The following is a 24,882-nucleotide window of genomic DNA, read 5'->3' on the forward strand; positions in this document are numbered from 1 at the left end:
TGGCTTTGTCTATTTCTCTATAACAGAGTTATGGAATACAATGAGTGTCTGGTATGAATGTATAGGCATGTCGGCTTTTGATATAAGTCGGCATGCATTTCCTTTTTCAGCATTCATTCGCTTGCTTTTGCTTGTATGTTATCACACAATCTGCACTAAAATGTGTCACTGCTAGATGCCTCTCTGTTTGGGTTAGTTCCTTCTCAGCCACAGGGGTTTGTCCCTAGGGTTTCTGTATGATATTTTCTAGTGCGTACAGTCTACATATGAAACTGAAATAGATAAGTGCACTTAAGTTGCTCTCAAAATGAGATAAGCAGATGAGAGGAATGTCAAATTATAAATAAAATTACATAAAGTGGGAGTAAATTCTTTAGTTAAATTTCAGCTTCAAAACATATATGAATGAGAGAGAATATGTGCTTTGAGTGAAAGGAAAATACAAATCAAATGCATGAGAAAGAATGTATGCACCCCGAGTGAAAGAACAATTCAAAACGAGTGCATAAGAGTAGCAACTCAATCCTTGGTGCACAATTGCATTTAGGAAACAACCACAATATTCAAAGTGCTAGGAAAGAGCACAGTTGAATCCACCTGATATATTAATATATAGGCATAAATTTGTTGATTTGGGTAGCATCGGATATGCTTTAGCCACAAAAATTGGTGGAGAGGCTAAAACACATGAGATCTCCAATACCCAAAAATGGTTTGGGCAGATTCTAAACAGTTTGGGAGATGTTAAAATAGTTAATATTTTTAATGGAGTCCCTAAGTCTAAATTTAGAGAAAATAAAATGTTAATGTGAATTAATATAAAACTGTGTTAGAAGGGTCCAAAAGTCATGGATCAAGCCAGAGTTAATCTTAGCCGTTGATTAGGGACTTAATCTCGACCATTGAATTGTCAACGAGAAAAAAATAAGAGGAGGCTTGAGGGTCACTTGGAGAATACACCAAGTTGATCAAGAATTCGATTTTCTGAGGTAGGGCTTGCTGAGGAAATCGAAGGAGTGATCAGAGTTGCAACTGAGGGGCAGTGAATACAGAGGCAGAGAGGCAGAGAGGGTACCAGGAGAATCAGCGCAGAAGCCGGGAGAGAGGGATGTAGAGCCAGTTAGAGTCCACGTAGAGCCAGTTAGGGCCCATGCAGAGGCAGCCAAGAGCTGCGCAGTGCCATAGAGAGCCAGCGTGGGTGACGCAGAGGCTCTAGAGGCAAGGCGAGTTGGGGTGACGTTGGGCCTGAGAGGCTGACGCAGTCCCTAGAGGCAGACGTTGGAGATTTCGTGGGGTAGATTGGAGCTGAGAGTTGTGGGATTGTTCATCCGGGGTTTTAGTCGGAATATATGTCTCCGACTGAGAGTACTACTGCTGGGATCATTCTCTGTTGGGTGAGCCTGTTTGGCACCCAGATTGTATTATGAAACTGCTTAATAATAAAACCCTCAGATAACTGCATCGGTTTTCTTGCATTGGGTTTTTCTGGGGACATCAGTCCAAAAACAACAATGTCACTCGTGTGCTTGTTTTTCCTTCAGTTGATGATCTGTAATGTGTTGAGCATGTACTTGTATTTATTTTCAGTATTTACATGGTAAATAACTTGTTAATTAAACAGAACAAGTAGGCATAAATAAATCAGAAAGTACATGAAGGATTTCTAACAGTTAGACTTAGAAATTCCAACATGGTATCAGAGCGTGGTTACAGATCACAGGAGAACTGAGGGCATCAACCGAGTAGAGCAGCAGCAACAGAAACAACTATCCTGAGTGACAGAAGCTGTTCCTAGCAGAAAAGCAGCAAGGGAGGGGTGACGTAGTGCCTGCATCATCAAGTTTGAGCCGGGAGGAGGATCAACGCAGTGGTAGAAGGGAGTAGACCTGACCTACGCAGTGCCCGATCATCTTTCTCAGTCAGGAAGGATTGACGCCCGTGGCCAGGAGGTGTTGATTTTGCTGGTGCCGGGATTGCGCATAGCCTAGAAGCTCTAATCTTTAGTTTGATGAGGCATAGGAGGTTGTGGGTAAGTTGTGGAGTGAAGCTGGTGAGGTACTGTGGTCAGAACAATACCTAACAGAGCAAGACCAAGGACGAGGGAGTTGCTGCCAAGGATTTCTAGCGAAGAATTCGGATCAGTGGTGCAACTACACTAACGATTGGAGTGGGGGCATCTCGACATTAGCAAAGGGGTTTCCAAGAGGGAAATCGAGGTTCAGAGGGACTCACACCGAGAACTTCCAGAAGGGAAGTAGAGGAGCAGTGAAATGGCAATGAACAAGGTAAGAGACCAGGACAGACTGGACGGAGCCTCAAACTTCGTAGTCTGGAAGGCCAAAATCTTGTCTATTCTAGATAAGAATCATCTCAAGCACTTCGCCTTGAAGACGATAGCGGTCCTTGTTGAATCAATTGAGAATGACAAGTACGAGGAGGCAATGGTGAGGGCCAAGAGCATCATCCTTGATGGGGTCAAGGACCATGTAGTACCACATATTGCCGAAAAGGAAACGACAAATGCGATGTGGGAGGCCCTGACGAAATTATATCAGCATACTTCTGTGCAGAGGAAGATGCTACTAGAAAATTAGCTACGGTCATACCAGATGCAGAACGAAGAACACATCGACACCTTCCTCGGTCGATTGAAGGAGATCCGAGATCAACTAACTTCCATAGGGGCCACGCTGATCAAGAATTGATGGTGAAGACAGCCCTGAACGTAGTCTTAGAAGACTGGGAGGTGTTTGTCCAGAGCATGCTGGGCAGGTCGACCCTTCCAGATTGGGAGGAACTTTGGGCGGCTCTTCGCTAAGAAGAGATTAGAAGGCTGACCAAGTCGGGAAGCAGCGGCAAGGGGGTCAGAATCAAGAAGGAGGAAGAGGAGGATGCTGCCCTAGCATCTGAGGGAAAGCAGGAGAAACGGAAGAAGAAGGACCTCTCTAAGGTCAAATGCTTCCATTATGGGGAACTGGGTCACTATGCGAGCCAGTGTCCGAGGAAGAAGAGCGAGGGAGAGGCTTACGAGACCAAAGCTGCGCTAGCAAGGGCGGAGAAGGAAGTAGAAACAGATGACGACTGTGCCATGAGTGCTCACACACCACTTGAGAGGAAGTGGGGAGACATCGAGCTGTAGTTAGATGGACTACAGGCGATGAAGGGCAAGATCCTCGAGGTACCTAGCCTCTTGGATTATACCTTGCTACAGGAGCCCTGAAGAGGAGTAGCAGTACTGGCGGATGTCAGTATAGACAGATGCAGATGGAGTGACAGAGTGAGCTACAGTGTAGGATTCCCAGGACAGCGTGAGGCACCAGTGCGAGATGCATGGAGTTGTTGCAGCAACGCAGAGGTCAGAGAAGGGGCACTTGTCAGCGACAGAGGGAGTTTCAGCATCATGGGTGTTTCTAGCCTGACAGAGATGTCAGAGTTGGGAGATCAGTTACTTACTTCTTAGTAATTGAGTTGCAATGCAACAGTTAACAATGGCAGTGCTTGGGCAGCACGATGTAGCATGGCGAGAGGGGTTGCCGTACAGATGCAACAGTGGCAGTGGTAGGGCCATGGGTTGCAGTACATGATGCAACAGTACAAAGGATGTTGGGCAACAGGGCTAGCATTAGCACTATGACCGATGCTGGATGATCAGGGTGATGCTAAGTGAAGAGTATTACTAGAGCACAGTCCTCGCTAAGAGGGAGTGTTGATTTGGGGTAGCATCGAATGTGTTCTAGCCACGAAAATTGGTGGAGAGGCTAAAGCACATGAGATCTCCAATACCCAGAAATGGTTTGGGCAGATTCTAAACGGTTTGGGAGATATTAAAATAATTAATATTTGTAATGGAGTCCTTAAGTCTAAACTTAGGGAAAATAAAATATTAATGTGAATTAATATAAAACTGTGTTAGAAGGGTCCAAAAGTCATGGATCAAAGCCAAAGTTAATCTTAGCTGTTGATTAGGGACTTAATCTTGGCCGTTGAATTGTCAACGATAAAACTATAAGAGGAGGCTTGAGGGTCACTTGGAGAATACATCGAGTTGATCAAGAATTCGATTTTCTGGGGCAGGGCTTGCTGAGGAAATCGAAGGAGTGATCAGATTTGTAGCTGAGGAGCAGTGAATATAGAAGTAGAGAGGCTACCAAGAGCATTAACGCAGAAGTCGGGAGAGAGGGATGCAGAGCCAGCTAGAGGCCATGCAGAGGCAACTAGGAGCTGCGTAGTGCCAAAGAGAGCCAGCGCGGGTGATACAGAGGCTCTAGAGGCTGACGCAGGGCGAGTTGGGCTGACGCAGGGCCAGAGAGGCTGACGCAGGGTGAGTTGGGGTGACGCTGGGTTGACGCTGGGCTAGAGAGGCTGATGCAGTCCCTAGAGGTAGATGATGGAGATTTCGTGGGGCAGATTGGAGCTGAGAATTGTGGGATTGTTCATTCGTGGTTTTAGCCGGAGTATCTGTCTCCGACTGGGAGGTACTATTGCCGAGATCATTTTGTGTTGGGTGAGACGGTTTGGCACCCAGATTGTATTTTGAAACTGCTTAATAATAAAACCCTTAGAAAGCTGCATCGGTTTTCCCGCATTGGGTTTTTTCGGGGACATTAATCCAAAAACAACGGTGTCACTTGTGTGCTTGTTTTTCCTTCAATTGATGATCTGTAATGTGTTGAGCATGTACTTGTATTTATTTTCAGTATTTACATGGCAAATAACTTGTTAATTAAATAGAACAAATAGGATTTCTAACAATTAGACTTAGAAATTCCAACAAAATCAACAAAGATACACTAAACTCCCTGCCAATATCTGGCAAGCATTAATGGAAGTGCTGTCAAGTTTGGCAGGATGGAAGATGGTTGTAGGAAGTGCTCTTGAAACCTTCAAAGAGATTCCAATCTCATGCACCAAGAGTCTCTGCTTGTCTTTATAGAGATTAAAAAAGAACAAAGAGAGAGTGAGAGGGTGCCCTAAGTGTGAGAGATAAGAGAAAAGGATTGGACTCCATGTAAAATCCTTTGCATGTGATAGATACTCCTGTTATCCCTCATGTTAGCGGGGGTATGTTACCCCTCTTTCAATCGGTGTACTCCAGAACCTTTTGGCCATGCCATATAAGACCAAAGGATGTGCCTTGTAGCTCTGTAAAGCCATGTGGATTTGCGTTATCTTGTGAAAGTGACTCTTAGATCCTTGTTGGTGTGGACGACAATGGCTACTCCCGTTATTGTTTATTTCATGATATGTTTGCCTTTGTGGCATTGCCGACTTCCCCTTGGTGGGTGGTAACTCTCTACCTTGATGGGTATACTTATACCGTAGGATCATGTGTGGGTATCATGGATTATGCATTACTAGGACTCATGTTTTAAGGGAGCATTTACGTCAATATATCCTTGTAAGGGTGATCACCAATGTACTTTTCCCTGACATTATTGCTTCTAATCTCGGTGTACCCCCTACCCCACATGTGCCATGTGTCTTATGTATTTTGCCGTCTCCTTTGGCCTTGGATTTGCATCTTGATAGTCTCATAGATCCCAATCTATTTGTGTCTCCCAAGGCATCAAGCTATGTCTTTTGAGGCAACGAGGGCATCCATTTGGTTCACTATGCCATGGTGGACAACTTGTCTTTTGAAGCAGTGCGAATGCCCTCGCAGATCTCTAGTTACAGTAGTGAATCCACTTTTGGGGCAAGAGAGCTTTCCATGTGGCATTATAAGCAACAATGTTTGAAGGCAAATGATGAAGTGGACAAAGAAGATAGGACAAGCAAGTGTCATCTACAAGCCAAATTAGCTCAAAGCTCAAGCCAAAGTGACATCAAGCCAAGGCTTTCAAGCACTTATTCCACATGTGGGCATAACGTCATCCTCTTTGGGGCTATTGGATGGAGTAAGGAAGGAATATGAGGACAAATGATGGAACGTTGAAGCTTATTTGTGCAAATTGGAGCCTCCAAGGGCTAATTATTTAAGTGTGGACTCCAAATTACTCTAAGAAAAGGTCAAAGGGCTTGAATTTAAGCTAGCCGCTAGCATTCCAAGGAAGAAAGAGAGGTCAAATTCTTCAAGCAAGCAAAGAAAGCCCCTCCGAGGTAGACGTTGAGGCATAAGCGAAGAAGTTAGTCCCCAAGGGCTAAAATAAGCAAAGAGTGGTCAATTCAAAGGTCAAGAACAAGCATCATCACTCAAATAAGGCAATCCTTGGAAGGTTTAAGGGTTAAGAAGGCAAGCCAAGACCTCTTGGGGCAAGATTAAGCCCCTCTCAAGCAAAGACAAGGAAACTTATGGATGAAGGAGAGCCCCTAAGGGAAATTTCAAGTGTTTCAAAGTCAAATTCAAGCCTAATTTCAAGTATTGTACTCTAGATCAGCTAGTTGTTTGTAGGAAAGGGAGCCTGGGAGCTTATTTTGTGTGCAAGAAGGTCAAGAATTCTAGGAGTTGCAAGGAAAAAACTATCTACAAGTATGAGGACCAAAGCAAGGAAAAGTTGCATTACAAGCAAAACCAATCCAAATTCAAAGTAATGAAGGCTAGCCCAAGGAAGTTGTCCACATTATCCTAGTGGCCAACACTAGCCCAACCGTTTGGAGGTCAAGTGAGTGTCAAATCAAGTTGTTGCACTATCAATAGAGAACTGATTTTACAAGCAAGCTAGCCATGCAATTGTTGATTTTTTCACGACACCTTAGAATCAGGTTTCAGTCTAAGATCACGATCACAAACACACTGAAACACCTCAACACTACTACTTTTCACAGTGGAAAACATATAGCAGTGAATCAATCTCGTGCACAAAATAAATTTTAACTCACAACTTGTTATATTACGAACTTTAATACAACAATCTTAGGGCTTTTGTACCAGGGATCATGGCCTTTACATATAGCCCTGATACAAGACACAACTAGGGCTTGGTGTTAATAACTATGACAACCGATCTTTTCTTGAACAAAGTACACTTGACCTACTCGTTGAAGGTGCACACTACAGTCCTTTCAGTCCATGTACCTTGAACACATATGGCAGGTGCTTTGCCTCCTCTTCTGCTGATCACTGCAACTTCTGCAATTGTAGAAAGGTTGCATCTCCAACTGTCCAATTTGTCACTGTCAATCCTCCTGGATGCCCCAAGATGACTGAACATAGGCTTATCAATCTGCCCACTAGCTGCTCTCCTACTTCTCCAAGATCGTCAACTCTTAGGGTCTTTATCAAAGTTGCCATCTATTATATAAAATTAAACAAGTGTGTAGTTAGCAAGTAATTAGGCAAAGGGCATGATCAAAGATCATGCCCATTCACTAAGAGGCACCTTAGGTTGTATTTAAGCCAGGGCCTCCCACAATTGTAAACATCATTCGTGCGTTCAAATATTAATAAAATTATTTATTCTATCAATTGCTGAGCATGTTTTCTCCATGTGGTATCGGAGCTTGGTGGTCCTCGGTCCATCTACTGCTGCACCGATCACGCCTTGTCACAATTATTTTTCCATTGTACGACTCTTCATCTATCTGCTGCATCCACTCTGCTATTCCCAATTTCCTTGTCCGCTGTCCTCTCGCACCGTGTCCTCTTTGTAGTCACCCCTCCATCCGCTGTCAACAACTGTTGCTTCCCCTGCCATCGTCCGCGTTCCAAACCCTTCGCCTCCATAGCATCCTGTTTCAGTTCCCTGTTCCCCGTCATCGGTAGTTACTGTTCAAGTTTGCGTCCAGGCAAGCCACCGCTACAGTCGCAATCTCGGTTTGTCTCTTAGTGGCTGCAAGTCGAACGACAAAGGGAAATTGTGGCGTTGTTCTTGATGGTTGCAGACCTGCTCGATGTCTTCATCAATGTTAACTCGAGCAGAACAAGAATGAATCTAAAAAGGATCAGACAGACGTTTCAAGTAAGGTGGATCAAGCAATGGTGATGTTGACCTGTATTTGTGACAGGATGAAGATTACACCCGATCCTATACCCCAAAATAATGAAGCTACTCAACATCTCAATTCTCCAGATTCGTCAAACTCGTCAGATTCACATGAGAAACCTGAGTCTCCAAAGACATCTTCCACAACTAATCAAGAAAATAGTAACACGAATTTTCAAAATAGGCAGCTCTGGAATCCATACACAAATATGCCGTTCTCAAATCAATACCCCTTCTTTGCTCGATTAGTAGCTACATATCAACGAAGAGCAAAACTTGAGCTATCCAAATTTGACGATAACGAAAAATGTAGCGTTGCTTGGTTCAATAAAGCAGAAGAATATTTCGAGATTTATAGTATTGACAATAACGTCGAAAATATCAGGCATGCTTCCATGCAAATGGAAGGCGAAGCATATAATTGGTATATGTGATGGAAAACGACCACTCGCTATCAGTTGGAGGAAATTCAAAAATGCGTTCTTTAAAAGATTCCATGGTGTCAAGGAAGAAGAGTTCTTCTCAACACTCACCAGATTGCATAAAAAAGGAGATGTGGACGAATACACTCTAGAATGGGAGACTTTAGCTACGCGAGTACCTAGATTATCAAAACTCATCTCATTCAATTGTACACCACGAGACTTAAACCCCATCTGCAAGATGAGCTTGAGCTTCATGACATCACTTCTATAGAGGTAGCTAGACAAAAGGCAAAAGCTGCTGAAAAGAAACACGAAAAAATGCAGTGGCCGAAGCTTGAAAGAGTATATTCAAGACAAAGATTTTTCCAAGCCGCGAACACAGATAACACAAAATTTGTTCCACCACATCTTCGTGAAGGAGAAAAAAACTTGGAAATGCATAGAATGAAAGAGGGCAAGTGCAAACGTTGTGGCGAAAAATGGGACCCTAAACATAGGTGTACTAAAGGAAAAGAGACGAAGAACTTGTATAAATGTGAAGCAACTAATGATTCAGATAGTGATGAATCAGACGTAGATTAAATCAAAGATTCCCTAGAATTCTCTCTAGAACTAGATGACGAGAATATTCCGAAGGTGTCATTATTAGCCATGACAGGTATATAACAACCCCAAACATTAAAATTAAAAGGACATATCAAGAAGAAAAATGTAATGGTTCTGATCGATACCGGTAGCACCCACAATTTTTTGGACTCAACCACGGCGAAAAGACTCAACATTTTCACATTTCCCATGCCCAACATGAAGGTTATGGTAGCCGACGGTATGAAAATTGAAAAGGTAGGGAGATGCCATAAAGTCAAATTGCAGATTCAAGACTATAATCTAGAATATCCGTTTTACACTGTACCATTAGGAGGAGTGGATGTTGTTGTCTACAAACCCTTGGCACTCACTCTGCCAACCATCAAAAGCAATTTATAAAATTTAAATGGGAAGGGCAAAAATACAAGTTATATGGGTTCCAGCCACCTGAGAACCAAATTGTATCATCATCCCAGATGATGAAAATGATTCGGAAGGGAGCACCAGCTTATGTAGTATAGTGTCATCAATTAGAAATGTTAACTTCGAAAATGGTCAACGAAGAAGCACCATAAGTCCAAGAGCTAATTCAAAAGATCGAAAAAGTATTCCAAGACCTTCCAATGAAGATGCCTCCTAAAAGAGAAATCGAGCATACAATAGAAGTCAAAGCCGGATAAAATCCCATCAACATCAAACCGTATCGATATCCACATCATCAAAAAACTAAAATTGAGAGATTAGTCCAAGATATTTTAAAGCGCGACATAATCACAAAAAGTAAAAGGCCATATGCTGCTCCTGTTGTATTATTTCGAAAGAAAGATGGATCGTTCAGATTATGCGTCGATTATCAAGGACTAAACAAAATAACAATTAAAAACAAGTTTCCAGTTCCTTTTATCGATGAAATGTTTGTTAATTTGAGGTATGTTCTATGCTTAGAGCAATTTATTTCAATTTTCACAATTAGCTCAATATCTTTTCCAGCTTAGCAATCACATCAGCATAATAGTAAATTGCAGATAGAACATAAACATAAATCGTAGAAAACAAGCCAAGACAAGAGGACACAAGATGTGGTGCTAGGCAGGGACAAACCCCAATGTGGGGAAACCCTTGATCAATTCTTCTTATATGTTCTTCAATAGTTCAACAGAGAGAGAGAGAGAGATAGTACATTTACAACAGAAGTCAACACTTTGACTTATCTAAATAAGAGCATAGATCATCTCTAAGAAGATGATACATGAGGTAGCTGAACTCAGTTGAAGATAAGATGATGCATTGTTGCTCGTATGTGCACTATGCTGCATTGTACAACATGTACTCACACTATACATCATGTACCAATGGCTTTTGAACAAACTGATCTAAAATAGGCCAAATCTTTGACCCAACACACGACACAACTGCTGCTCCAAGTCTGCTGTACTGTTGTCCCTGGTTAGGGCATGTGCATGCTACAACAACCCTTAAATACCTACACAAACAGTCTCCCCTTTGCTGCGGCCTAGTCTTGAAGAGGTGTTGGCAGCGTTGGTTGTTGTCCTAGGCATAGATAGCCCCTAAACAGCTCCACGCTGCCCTCCAAATAGAGTTAGGACTTGCGACCCACCTACAACGCCATACGCTGCCCTTCCTTCAAGAATTCTGCACCCAAGACACCTCCACGCAGGCTAAACCAACCTCTCCTTGCCTTGGCCCTCTAGGAAGCTGTCTCAGCCTCCCCTCACAACAATTCGACCCTCAAACATACCCTAGAAACAACCCTAAAACACCATGCTGTTCTGTCCCTCTTTGTTGCGGCTAAAACAAAGAATGTTTAGGGTGGCTATATCATGAACAACGTTTAGGGTAGCTTTGATATGGACAACGTATAGACTTGTGTCCACCATAAGAGTTGCCCTCCATGTAGGCTACCATATTAGGACGTAGAGCCTTCTCTTCATTGCCTGCATCTAGATCTAGGGCATGCCTTCTCCATGACAGCGTTGAGCTAGGGCATACTTTCCTTAGGGTTGCGTAGTTTCTTAGGATCTCTTCCTCCCACCAAAAACCCAAAGACAAGTGGAGAGGAAGAGATCACAAGAAGTGTGTGTTCAAATGACTATCAAGTCACCACCTTTTATACTAAAACGTTGAGCGCATGTGGGGGTTATTTGGTTGCTGGCCGACCTTCAAGAATTGTCCCATAACACAAATAAATTCATATCTCCATGAATACTTATTGGAATTGGATGATCGTTAGATCAATCCTACACCTTTCGACGAGAGGGATCTAAGAAAAATATTAGCTGCCATTAGTAAGATGACCCACATGGAGTTTGGCCCTAGTTGCCAATTTTAACACTCCCTCTCAACTAGGGAGAACTCCATCTACTGATCCATCTGCCAGACTGTACTATCTCTGCCATTAGTGCCCTGCACTGCTCTGCTCTGCTGAACCATGAAGAAGAAGAATTGATCGAGAATGTATCATACCATTCTCTACTGACCTAAAGTTAGTCCCATACGAAGACAGTGTGTCATACCACTCTTATTGATCCCAGATCAGTTCCAAAAGAGAGTGAGTTATATCACTCTCATTGACCCAAAGTCAGTTCTAATTGATCCCAGATCAATATCAAAAGAGAAAGTCTCAAACCACTCACACTGAGTTGAAGTCAGTTTCATTGATCCTAGATGAATATCAAGAGAGTGTCTCAAACCACTCATATTGATCCCAGATCAGTTCCAAGAGAGAGTGAGCTATATCACTCTCACTGACACAAAGTGAGTTCCAATTGATCCCAGACCAATGTCGGTCATCCTAGCATTGGGAGTATGGTAGATATGCGATGTGTCCATCGGTACACTGTGGTCCCTATCCTCATTTCCCTACTCATTAGCCAAATGAGAGGTACTTCCCATGAGTCCCAGATTGCATGGGTAGGATGCGTCGACAGGAGAACCACTCATCTTGCCCACAAGTTGCCACTGGGTATCACACGGGAAGGTTGAACCATTCACCCTGTACACAGCGCACCACTAGGGGAGGGTGAGTCGCCCTATGGTTGCTTGTTGCTCCAAGAAGTACCCCAAGCCCCCCTCATAAGAGGGCCTCTCAACGACATCGAGTCATTCTGGAAAGTCACAAATTTGACCTTTCCTCGGGGCTTCGACAGAATGTATGTGACCTGCACATCAGTCCCAATGCGATGGAGCCTTCTTGCTCATCGATGTACCATATCCCAGATAAAGTGGTACCTGATGTCTATATGCTTGGAGCGATCATAACACACGGGATTCCTCAACAATCGAATCCCCCATTGGTTGTCACAAAAGATCATGGTAGTATCCATCATGTGCCAAACAACTTACTGTGGAGCTTCCTCAACTAGGTAGCTTCAGACGTGGTCACAAAAGATCACGGTAGTATCCATCATGTGCCAAACAACTTACTGTGGAGCTTCCTCAACCAGGTAGCTTCAGACGTGGTCATACTCGTAGCTATGTATTCAATCTCAGTGGTGCTTATAGCAACTGACTTCTGCTTCCTGCTTATCCAGGATATCGAAGCATAACCCAAAGAGAACCAACACTCAGAAGTGCTCTTGCGATCCTCCACACTGCTTGCCCAGTCAACATTCGAATAATTATTCAGCTTCACGTTTCCGGCAGTGTATCTCAATCCATGAGAGATTGTGCCCTGAAGATATCTCAGAGGATTCTTGGCACCAATCCAGTGAGGCTCAACCATAAATGAGCTCAACATGCTAATTGCAAAACATATATTCGAACAGGAGTTCACCAAGAACATCAATGCTAGAATGAGTTTATGAAACTCAGAGGCATTTCCCAAATCAGGTCCGACATCTTTACCACATAACTTCTGAAAGATAAGATCCATCGAGGTAGTCATGGGCTTGCAGTTCACCATTCCAAATCCGGAATCCAACTCCCTCTTACTTTTCCAAATGAGAGGGTCTGCTCCTGTCAGAAAGAGGTCATCCTCAAAAGGTGCTAGTATGAGAGGTCTATCATCTATAACCTTCAAGCAATGGTTTGGATTGGCTTCGCTCCTAGTGAATCTCAACGTCATCAGACAACTATCAATTCTCTCATGTTAAGCCTGGGGTGTTTTGCTTCAAGCCATAGATGGCTTTCTTTCACCTGCATACATGAGATTCCTTGTCATGAATCTCAAACCCCTTGGGTTGTTTCAAACCTGTGGACTTGCTACATGAGGGGAATGGTCCCCTTGTAATACTTTCCTTCGATACATCTCAGACATGTACCTTCATGCTGTTCTTGAATTTAGGAATCCCTGTCACCGTCTAACTCACATTGGGTAGGGCCCCATAATAAGCAGACCTCCGGTGCTATAGACGAAATGTGTCAACTGACATGGTCCCCAATGGACTTCCTGCAACTTGATACAAATTGCCAACCCTGAACCCATCAGTAAAAGCATCTTTGAAAATTCTATTTTCAAGCACGTACCTTTCCATCAACGAATGCCACCCTAAAACCTTTGATTTCCATTGCCGAAATGGACACCAGGTTCTTCTTGTGATCAGGTACATAAAGACCTTCTTTTAAATGAATCGAGTTACCCTCATTCAATTGAGAAGTAACATTCCCTACACCCTTTCCGGGATAGGTGGCATTGACTCCAAGTATAATCCCATGATTGTTTCCATCTCTACCAAATTAGAGAGAGCACCCTTCTATCCGATGAAGTGCCTTGAAGCACTACAATCAATAAACTAGATTCCCAAAGAGTTGGAGGAGAGGGCCAATATAAGATAATGCTTCTTTATCTTGTCAGAAATAAAATTTGATTCTTCATACCTGGAGTTACTTTCTTTCTTCGAAGGGTCGGCCGTTTCCTTGATGACTTGCATTACCTGTCATTCCTCCGATCATTGAAGATGTCCCTGGAATGATTGTTATCATCATCAAGTGATGTGTCCCTACCATTCAGACACTCCTCCTCATAATGACCGAACTTATTACAAACAAGGCATCTGCCTTTCCTTCCACCCTTAGATCCGGACTTCCCATTGAAGTGATCTTTAGGTAGGCCATCAGAAGCTTCCGTTGCACCACTCAGATATTATTCTCTGCTTCGACCTCACCCTTGGTCAATTAGAAGAGGGATGAGGAACCCATTGAGCCTTTTGTCCTTTCCCAATTGTCTTCGGTGATTTCTCTTTCACTCTTGCTTGGGATTTGTCTTCACCTCAGCTCTGATACCATGTTAATTTGAGGTATGTTCTATGCTTAGATCAATTTATTTCAATTTTCACAGTTAGCTCAATATCTTTTTCAGATTAACAATCACATCAGCATAATAGTAAATTGCAGATAGAACATAAACATCAATCGCAGAAGACAAGCCAAGACAAGAGGACACAAGATGTGGCGCTAGACAGGGACAAACCCCAATGTGGGGAAACGCTTGATCAATTCTTCTTTTATGTTCATCAATAGTTCAACAGAGAGAGAGAGAGAGAGAGAGAGAGAGAGAGAGATAGTACATTTACAACAGAAGTCAACACTTTGACTTATCTAAATAAGAGCATAGATCATCTCTAAGAAGATGATACATGAGGTAGCTGAACTCAGTTGAAGACATACTGCTTCAACTGATTCTCCACGGTGACTCCATCACCTATTATTGTGCTGCACCTCACTGTGCTGCACCATGCTGCACCCATCATCACTATGCTGCACCATGCTGTACCCATCATCACTATGCTGCATCTCATCATGCTTCATTAATCATGACTGTACCCATCACTGCACTTCTGCACTATGCTGAGCTCTTCATTGCACTATGCCCAAAATTCAAATGCATGCTGCAATACCTCATCATCTTGGTGCTACAATACATTCTTGCTGCTGCTATATGTCCATCATTACCATGTTGTCCCATTGTTGCACCAATGTCCAGCAACACTGATCTACACCATGCTTATGCATTGCTGCTCCTATGTGCACTATGCTGCACTGTACAACATGCTATGCATTGTTGCTCCTATGTGCACTATGCTGCACTGTACAACATGCTATACATTGCTACTCCTATGTGCACTATACAACATGTACCCATGGCTGCTCAACAAACTGATCCAAAACAGGCCAAATCTTTGACCCAACACATGACACAACTGCTGCTCCAAGTCTGCTGTACTGCTGTCCCTGGTTAGGGCATGTGCATGCTGCAACAACCCTTAAATACCTACACAAACAGTCTCCCTTTTGCTGCAACCTAGTCTTGAAGAGGTGCTGGCACCCTTCGCTGTTGTCCTGGGCATAGATAGCCCCTAAACAACTCCATGCTGCCCTCCAAATAGAGTTAGGACCTGCGACCCACCTACAACACCATACGCTGCCCTTCCTTAAAGAATTTTGCACCCAAGACACCTCCACGCAGGCTGAACCAACCTCTCCTTGCTTCGGCCCTCTAGGGAGCTGTCTCGGCCTCCCCTCACAACAATTCGGCCCTCAAATATACCCTAGAAACAACCCTAAAACACCACGTTGTTCTGTCCCTCTTTGCTGCAGCTAAAACAGGAATGTTTAGGGTGGCTATATCATGAACAACGTTTAGGGAAAATTTGATATGGATAGCGTATAGACTTGTGTTCACCATAAGAGTTGCCCTCCATGTAGGCTACCATATTAGGACATAGAGCCTTCTCTTCATTGCCTGCATCTAGATCTAGGGCATGCCTTCTCCATGACAATGTTGAGCTAGGGCACCCTCTCCTTAGGGCTGCGTAGTCTCTTAGGATCTCTTCCTCCCACCAAATACCCAAGGACAAGTGGAGAGGAAGAGATCACAAGAAGTGTGTGTTCAAAATGACTATCAAGTCACCTCCTTTTATACTAAAACGTTGAGCACATGTGGGGGTTATTTGGTTGTTGGCCGACCTTGAAGAATTGTCCCATAACACAAATAAATTCATATCTCCATGAATACTTATCGGGATCGGATGATCTTTAGATCAATCCTACACCTCTCGATGAGAGGGATCCAAGAAAAATATCAGCTGCCATTTTAATAAGATGACCCACATGGAGTTTGGCCCGAGTTGCCAATTTTAACAATGTTAGATGAACTACATGGCGCTAAATACTTCTCAAAATTGGACTTAAGGTCAAGATATTATCAAAGTAGAATAAGGTTGGAAGATGTAGCAAAAACTGCATTCCGAACACATGAAGATCATTACGAGTTTAAAGTAATGCCTTTTGGTTTAACCAATGCACCGACAACATTCCAAGCTACTATGAATGAGCTATTTTGTGCATATCTAAGGAAGTTTGTGTTAGTATTCTTTGATGACATTCTAATTTATATTAAAACATGGAAGGAGCTAGCACCTACAACATTTGGACCAATTTCTTACTGTATTATAGAAACATCAGTTCTATGCCAAGAAGTCCAAATGTAGTTTTGGGAAGGAAGAAGTAGAATATCTCAGACACATAATATCCAAGGAAGGAGTAAAAGTAGATCCTAATAAGATCAAGGCTATAAGGGAATGGCCCAAATCAGTTAATATCTCCAAGCTGAGAGGATTCTTAGGATTGATCGGGTATTATCGAAGATTCATTAAAAACTATGCCCATATAACTGCACCCCTAACGAACCTTCTAAACAAGAGCTCATTTTGATGGAATGATGAAGCAGAAAAGTGTTTTGAAGACTTGAAGGAAGTTATGTCTAACACCCCTGTATTGGCAACTCGAGACTTCTCAAAACCATTTGTAATTTAATGTGATGCTTCAAGTTTTCACATAGGAGAAATACTAATGCAGGATGGTCACTTAATCGTGTTTGAAAGCAGGAAGCTCAATAAGCAAGAACGTCTCAAGTCTACATACAACATGGAAATGCTTGCTATTATGCATGCATTAGCCTAATGGAGACGATATCTCTTGGGAAGTAAGTTCTTAATACGAACAGATCATAATAGTCTTCAACTTCTCCTCCAGCAGAAAACACTATCTATAGAACAACAAAAATGGATAGAAAAAATCGCTACCTTTGACTTGGATATATTACATAAGAAGGGGAAAGATAATGTAGTAGCTGATGCTTTATCGAGGAAAGACGAAGAACCATCATTACTTGCAGTTTCAGTCGTTGTTCCGGAATGGCTTAATGAGATTCAAAGTGAATATGCCAAAGATCCGAGAACAAGTGCTATAATCAATAACCTGCCTCAGAATTCAAAATTTGAATGGAAGAACGATATTCTATCGTACAAGGGAAGAATTTATTTGAATTCAAATTCCAAATTTAAAGACAAGGTTCTTAAATAGTTGCATGATTCACTGTAAGTCGAACATGTAGGATTCTTTAAAACCTACTATAATGCACGCCAATCATTCTTCTGGAAGGGAATGAATAGTGGTATTCAAAAAGGCCTGGTGATCAACCAACTTGGCTCTGATACCAATGTAACAAACAGGGTTCGTATACTTTGAGGAATGCTCTGATACCAATGTAACAACCAAAAGTTGTATATGCAGTGTAAATCTTTAAAATAATTCAAAGATGTAAATGTCCATTGTAAGACATGTAACTGTATATTTAATATTGTATAAGAATTGATATGAGATATGAGATTATTACAAATGAGAATGAGGGTCTGCTTATATACCTTAGGCAGGTGCCCTTTCATGAATGTTCATGTCTCTAAGACATGCCTCTTCATTACTAACTAACTAACTATTAGTTAATTAACTATTATTATATTTATTATTTTTATATGAATTATATTCATAACAAATTACTTGTCCTACACTGGATGTCTTTGTCTTTGAAGTATTTTGAAGATTATTGTTGCGTATACAAACTTTGTTTGTTACATTGGTATCAGAGCATTCATCTGAGTATACGAACTTTGTTTGTTACATTGGTATCAGAGCATTTCTCTGAGTTTACGAATTTTGTTTGTTACATTGGTATCATAGATGTTCGATACTCTAGCTGCTCAATTGGTGCACAGAGCCAACTCAAAAACAACAGTACCTAAAGTAAATCAGGAAATTGCCACACACATGATAAGGGAAAGTCAAATCAAAAGAACTCTTTATTGACATTCGAATCACAAGAGCAGACTTCTCAACCAATATACATATCAATATGACTCAGAACATAAACAACAAACTTATGTTCTAAAGAACACTGAAGTTTGTACAATCTAGTCTTATGATAACAATTCATTACAAATTTCCAATGATCGTCCAAAACATACCTTTATCCCTGCGCTGTTACATGAGGTTACTCAGGCCTACTTCTGCAACCATACAGGCCTCTCGGCTTACTTTACCAACAGACTAAGCCTTGGCCCTAGTCACAATCTTTTGGTCCACTCCCTTCTTCCTTAACAGAGATGTCTTGGTCTGCTTCATGCCTCTTCTCCAACAAAATTCGGCTGCCGTAATCACAGAGAGAAGTCGCCTTCCTTGGCTGCTTCAATGCTTAGACAAGTCCTCCATAAGCTCGGCTAGATCACAGAACAGAGATAAAATTCGGATCCTTCCTTCCCTCCAGCTTTGCTACTTGAGAACTCGGTCACCTTGGCTTGTAGCCTTCTTGAGATGTTGCACTTGGATGATGATCAAATGAGGTCTCATCCCTTTCTACTTGTAGTCTTTCATGAGAGCAACAACTAACCCTCAAGGGGCACCACTCAAGTCTAGACTGACTTGAACTTGTTGTTAAAGACCCCAACTAACTCAAAAAAAAATATTTTCTCCATTTGATCAAGTCACCTCATTGTTGCCTTAGGTCCCCCTTGCTCCATTAAGGATGGCCTCATGCAATTAATGAAAAAACAAGTATTTTTCACTTAGGTCTTTTCCCACTACTCTGGGTCCAAAGCCCACTGCTTGGGTACACTGCCCACAAAGCCACCTTGTGGGTCAACTCCTCACAAACCTAGTACCCCAGGGGTTGTGGGAGTACCTCCCAAGCTACACAAATCAACAGGTCAGGAAAGGATTCAGCAATATTGGATTTTGGACATCATAATATGATAGGGGCACCCATCCTCTACCACTCACAAACACAGGCATGGAGGAGGAGCAGCAGTGACAGCCATCTCTGATTAAGCCTCTATATCAGATAATAGGAAATATTTGCAAAGAATATAGAACTTACCAGAAGCCAGTTTTGTTAATTCATTTGTAAATGAAAGACATCTTTATTACAAAAGTCTTGTTTAAAACCATCGAAAGTCACCTTCCTTTTGATTAAAGAGAATCTAAAATCTGTAGCACAAACTGTGTAGTCATTCATAAATTAACTGACGACTGTGTTAAGAAAGTCTTGTTTAACTTTATTGAAAGTCAGCTTACATCTGATCGAGCATGAAAAGGAGACAACTAAAAACTGAAGGACAAACTGTGGTAGTTCCTTTTGTTTCACGTGATGAGTTTCTTTTATATAAAAAAAAAATATTGGACAATGGACACATTCCCTATCACAAACATTCATTAACTTCTGTTCTATATCCTTCGCACCAAAATACTTTCATGTCATGTTATATTGCTGTTGAACATTTTTTATGTATTACTTATTAAGGGTGATTTTCATCTGCTCTGTCTGCTGGCTATTGTTGTCTGCTTAGAGCAAGGTTTGCTTTCTATTATGTGTTGATGCATTTCTGCAATTTTATGGTACTTTTACCTTAAAAAAAATTCTGTTTTGTATACAGTTATCCTGTTCATTATTCTGTTTTTCTCTATCCCTTAGCATCAGTAAATTTATCGTTGGCTACCTGAATAAGTAAAATAATAGTTCTTATTATTTACCCTTGTTTTCCATTATTGGGTTGTGGGGATTGCTGTCTTTTGCAAAAAACAATGTTCAAGCATTCTCTTTTCTTGCTGGCTTAAGTGGTGAGAACTTGTGATATGCATAGCTAATTTGCATGCTTTTTGTTTTTGCGCTTACCCAAAATGGCTTGATACTGTTGGCATGTATTAACATTGCAACAAATTGGCTCAGTTACCCTCGAACAGAGAGCACAGCATACCCAGCAACATTTGATTTTGAAGGCACTCTTAAGATACAAAGCAGAAACCCCAATTGGGGTGATTATGTGAACTCATTACTTGTTAGGGGATTTCACCCTTCAAGAGCAGGAAATGATGCTGGTGACCATCCTCCTATAACACCTATGAAGTCAGCTACAGAATCGCAACTTGGAGGTGGTGATGCTTGGAAAATTTATCAATATGTAACACAGCATTTTATTGGAAGTGTGAGTGCTGACTGCAAATATATGAGGTTTGTTTACTATGCCTCGTCAATACTATCTGCACATTATTTTAGCTCCAAATTCGTAGGTGCATGGATGTATGTCAAATCAAAATGTAATGACTTTGGCAGTTTTCATACTAATGACATAATTGTTAGCAGAATCTTAGCATGTTATAAGGTATCTCTGTTTTCAACTTGCTTTGAAGCGAAAGTGAATTCATGCTCATCTGTGAAACAGGTTTAATATTGTTAAACTTTGGCAGCTTAGGGATGAATTTCTCCTAGAAAAAATCATATCTTTCTATTCTGTTTGAACTTCTTATAGTAAAATTTCATTTATGACAATTCTAATAGTAAGTCACATCTCAATTTGAAAGTGACTTTCCAAAAATAGAGAGTCATGTCTAAATGATCAAGGATGATCTCAACATATGGAATCCACTTTAAAATCAAATCAATCCCATGTGGAAAAAGTTGAAGTCGGGATTAAATCGGCAAGGGTCAAAAACTTGAAAAGGTTGTTAAAGTCTGGAGGTTTTTGAAAAAATCGGCAAAAAGTCGGCAAAATTAAAAAAATACAAAAATATTCATTTTAATTTTTTTTTAGCATTTGAAGTATCTACAACATAAAAAAAATTCATTTCCACGTAAACATGAAAAGAAAGATAATATATAATATATATATGAAGTCTAGTGCTACATCACATATCAAAATAGCTAAGTCACCTGACACGGGGATTCGGGACACGTAGGATTCGAGATTCGTGGTGTCGGATTCGGACACGCTGACCCCCCGGAACAGGACACGTTAGGACACGTTATATATTATTTTATTAAATATATATATATATATATATATATATATATATATATATATTAAAAATTAGATATTATCATATTTCTTACACAAATTTTAATTAATGATACAAATTTATTGATTTCAAACATAGATCTTCATCTATAGCTATTAGCATGCATAATACATACAAAATTCAAATAAATGTCAGTGGTACTGGTCACATAAATGATAAATCTATTAAAAATTTAAATCATGATTCATAATTCATAACTGAAAGACAACTTACAACTACAAGATAGTAAGATAAACACACTGACAATTGTAGTTTTCTCATTAAGTCATCAAATCAAAATGTGTTACATAGGTAGTGTTGGTGCAATGCCAATGGCAAATAGAAATAGAAAATATAAAACAAATACAAGTATACAAGCCTCAAGGCATCAATGAGCATCAGAATCAGCATCACTGTCCCCATCATCATGGTCCCCACTGCTCTCCTCTCCATCCTCCTCCTCCCCTGTATCCATAGTCGCCTCTGCATCTGCTAGTATGGAGGTTGACCCCTCTAAGTCATCAAATCTAACAGGCTCTAGCATTGGATCATTGAGATCCATGTTGGCCAATGCCAACTCAACAGTGGTGTCCAGAGCCATATCATCAGGAACAGTGTTACTTGGGAGCGGGAGCGAAAGCGGGGAGCGGGAGCGAAAATGGGAGCGGGAGCGACATATTTAGGAGCTCTTGGTTTGGTGCTCTTGATTAAATACGAGTTCCATACCCTAATACATGACAAAAGTCAATGGAAACATTGCAATCCCCCAATCCTAAAATCCTGAAAAACTGATAAATTTGCTGGATTTTGAATGAAATCTAAAATTCTACTTTCTCCATATGAAATCCAATGAGGCCAAAACCAATCTCAAACATCCTGAGTCATTTCATGGTAATGTTATAAATTTAAGTAAAAGGATGAAAATGAAGATTAAGGAGAATGTCACTTTTACTTTAAGAATTTAACATTACCATGAATAACATATCAATACTAGGGCCTAGACTTGATCATGAAGCTGCCAAAATGCTCTACTCCTTGCTGCAACAACACAAATCACTTGCCAACAACACAAATCACTTGCCAAATGAAAATATTAATGAGAAAACACGCCCTTCTCTTTCCCGCACTGATCTTAGCGAGTCCTAGAAATAGGACACGTGTCCCAAAATCGCAACACGCTTTTGAAAATCGTGACACGACCTCGGACACGACGTGTCATATGATTTGGACACGAATCCGGATCGAATCGTGTCGGATTCGCTGGATTCGGGATTCGTAGGGGGTTTAGGACGAATCCGGTGACTTAGAAAAATAGTGAATCAAGTCCTGAATTTTGAGTCGTGACTCAGTCTCCACTCTCAAGAGTCAAAATATCAACAAAAAATATAATAAATGTATATCATGAGTCTTCTACATGTCATAAAGTAATCACTCACTGAGATGCTCTGCCCCTTTTACGGGAGGAGGGAATGGCTTTTCCTTTTCCTTTGCCTTTTCCTATGCCCTGTTGTCTTTGGCATCCTATTTATCATGCAATGATTTAATGGCCCTCTGGATGATTTCTAGAGTTACATTTTGGCAAATTTATATATTTTGCCTTGGAATTTGCCCTAGATGGAATTTTAATCTGTTGACACCCGCTAACATATGCTTGCCACACAATTTGCAAGACAAATATTGTCTATTTAACCCCCCACTGTTGGGTATAAGATTAGGTTCACCATATTCCCGCATAGGGTCGAAATTCTTCGACATTTTGTTTGAAACTTTGAACTTGAATTTGAACCTAGGGCACAAAAAAGATTGAAAAAAATTAAAAATTGCCCATCACATAAGAAGCAAACACAAATGTAATTGTTGATTTTAAATTTTAAATGCCTCTTCTCACTCACTTGAACACACTCAGATTCACTAAACAAGGGTTTGAATATTTGTCATTTGATTTTTGAAAGTTGAAGTTTTGATTCAATCTAGATTCTAAACAATGTTTTGATTCAAAATTCTAAGAAAAAATAAGATAAGAACAAATTGATAGGATTATAGAAAGATTTAAAAAGCCATTTGTGTAACAAAGACTAAGAGAGAAATTAAAATACATACCTAGCAACAACAAATCGGCACCTTGAATCTCTCAAATTGAGCAGTAGACAAATCTCCAAATCCACACCACAAAACTAGCAAATATCCTCCTCTTGGGCAATGGCAAACACCTCCTCTCTCCACAGGGATGAATGGCAGCAAGAAGAGTTAAAAATGAAGGTTTTTTTGACTTATCGCCCACTTATCCATGCCCTGGGTGGGCTCTGCGACTTTTTGGGTCGACTCCCGATTAAATCGCGACTTCTCTGATTTAATCCTGACTTTTTCAACAGTGAAAAAGTCGCCAAAAAGTCCGTCGATTAAATCAGCCAGCCTAAAAAATTGGAATTTGGCAATTTAACTAGGACTTTTCGCTGACTTTTTCCACAGAGAACCAATCATGATTATACTAGTCAAGAATTAATATTTTTATCCTTACTAGTATTATTATTATAATTTATTATGATACTGTTATTTATAAAATAGTCTAAAGTCATTCACCTTTAATGGATTAATAATAACAAATTCTTTCATGGAATAAGTAAATTAAATTGAGAATCTCTTACTTAGCAAATCAAACCTCTCTCTTGGAATAAAATAGTAACCCCACACTTAAGAGAATGTAAGTCTCCCTCACCTTGAATCTCTCAAATTGAGCAGTAGACAAATCTCCAAATCCACACCACAAAACTAGCAAATATCCTCCTCTTGGGCAATGGCAAACACCTCCTCTCTCCACAGGGATGAATGGCAGCAAGAAGAGTTAAAAATGAAGGTTTTTTTGACTTATCGCCCACTTATCCATGCCCTGGGCGGGCTCCGCGACTTTTTGGGTCGACTCCCGATTAAATCGCGACTTCTCTGATTTAATCCTGACTTTTTCAACAGTGAAAAAGTCGCCAAAAAGTCCGTCGATTAAATCAGCCAGCCTAAAAAATTGGAATTTGGCAATTTAACTAGGACTTTTTGCTAACTTTTTCCACAGAGAATCAATCATGATTATACTAGTCAAGAATTAATATTTTTATCCTTACTAGTATTATTATTATAATTTATTATGATACTGTTATTTATAAAATAGTCTAAAGTCATTCACCTTTAATGGATTAATAATAACAAATTCTTTCATGGAATAAGTAAATTAAATTGAGAATCTCTTACTTAGCAAATCAAACCTCTCTCTTGGAATAAAATAGTAACCCCACACTTAAGAGAATGTAAGTCTCCCTCACTAATTCAATGTATGGAAAAAGTGTAACTCCTTCTCATTAAATGCACTTGTAATTCCCTCATTCAATTTGATTTGTAACTCTCACCAAATATTATCTCATGTCTAAGTGTATCTCTTTCCCTAATTTGAATTATAACTTCTCAAGAAAATTGTACCTCTCTCTCTTTTCTTGGGATGAGTTACACTTCTCCTCAAGTAACTCCTTCCTCATGGAATTCGATTCTCCTATTATTGGCTCAAGGAATGAATTCATTTTGTAACTCCTCTCATTTTTCATCTATTTAAGCAAGAGCAAGTGAGAGTTGAGAGTAACATGTTCATTGTGAAAAATGAGAGCTAGTGCTGAGTGTGTGCAAGAGAAGTGTGACAGCGAGTGAAGAGTAAGAGCAAGGGAAGAGCTGGAGCAAGTGTGAAGGATAAGATTTGATCAAGGGAAGGAGGAGATCTTCAAGCAAGGAGCAAGAACACTTCAGCTGCAAGTTGTTTAAACATTGACGACTTTATTCATTCTCGT

The 24,882-nt window shown here is 40.7% G+C and overlaps 1 protein-coding gene across 1 annotated transcript in view; it reads left to right on the forward strand.

Annotated features, from left to right (window-relative positions):
• The window catches only part of LOC149208000 (DNA topoisomerase, type IA, core), a 375,671-nt gene that overhangs the window by 221,330 nt on the left and 129,459 nt on the right, over positions 1 to 24,882 (forward strand). The window contains exon 10 of the mRNA XM_089395900.1: positions 19,953 to 20,234. Within this exon, the coding sequence (XP_089252026.1) occupies positions 19,953 to 20,234 (282 nt within the window). The remainder of the gene's footprint in view (positions 1 to 19,952; positions 20,235 to 24,882) is intronic.

The sequence above is a fragment of the Pinus tabuliformis genome, chromosome 1_2 (assembly GCF_031772625.1).
Source record: "Pinus tabuliformis cultivar Carrire ecotype Pingquan chromosome 1_2, CPIR1, whole genome shotgun sequence".
Taxonomy (NCBI): domain Eukaryota; kingdom Viridiplantae; phylum Streptophyta; class Pinopsida; order Pinales; family Pinaceae; genus Pinus; species Pinus tabuliformis.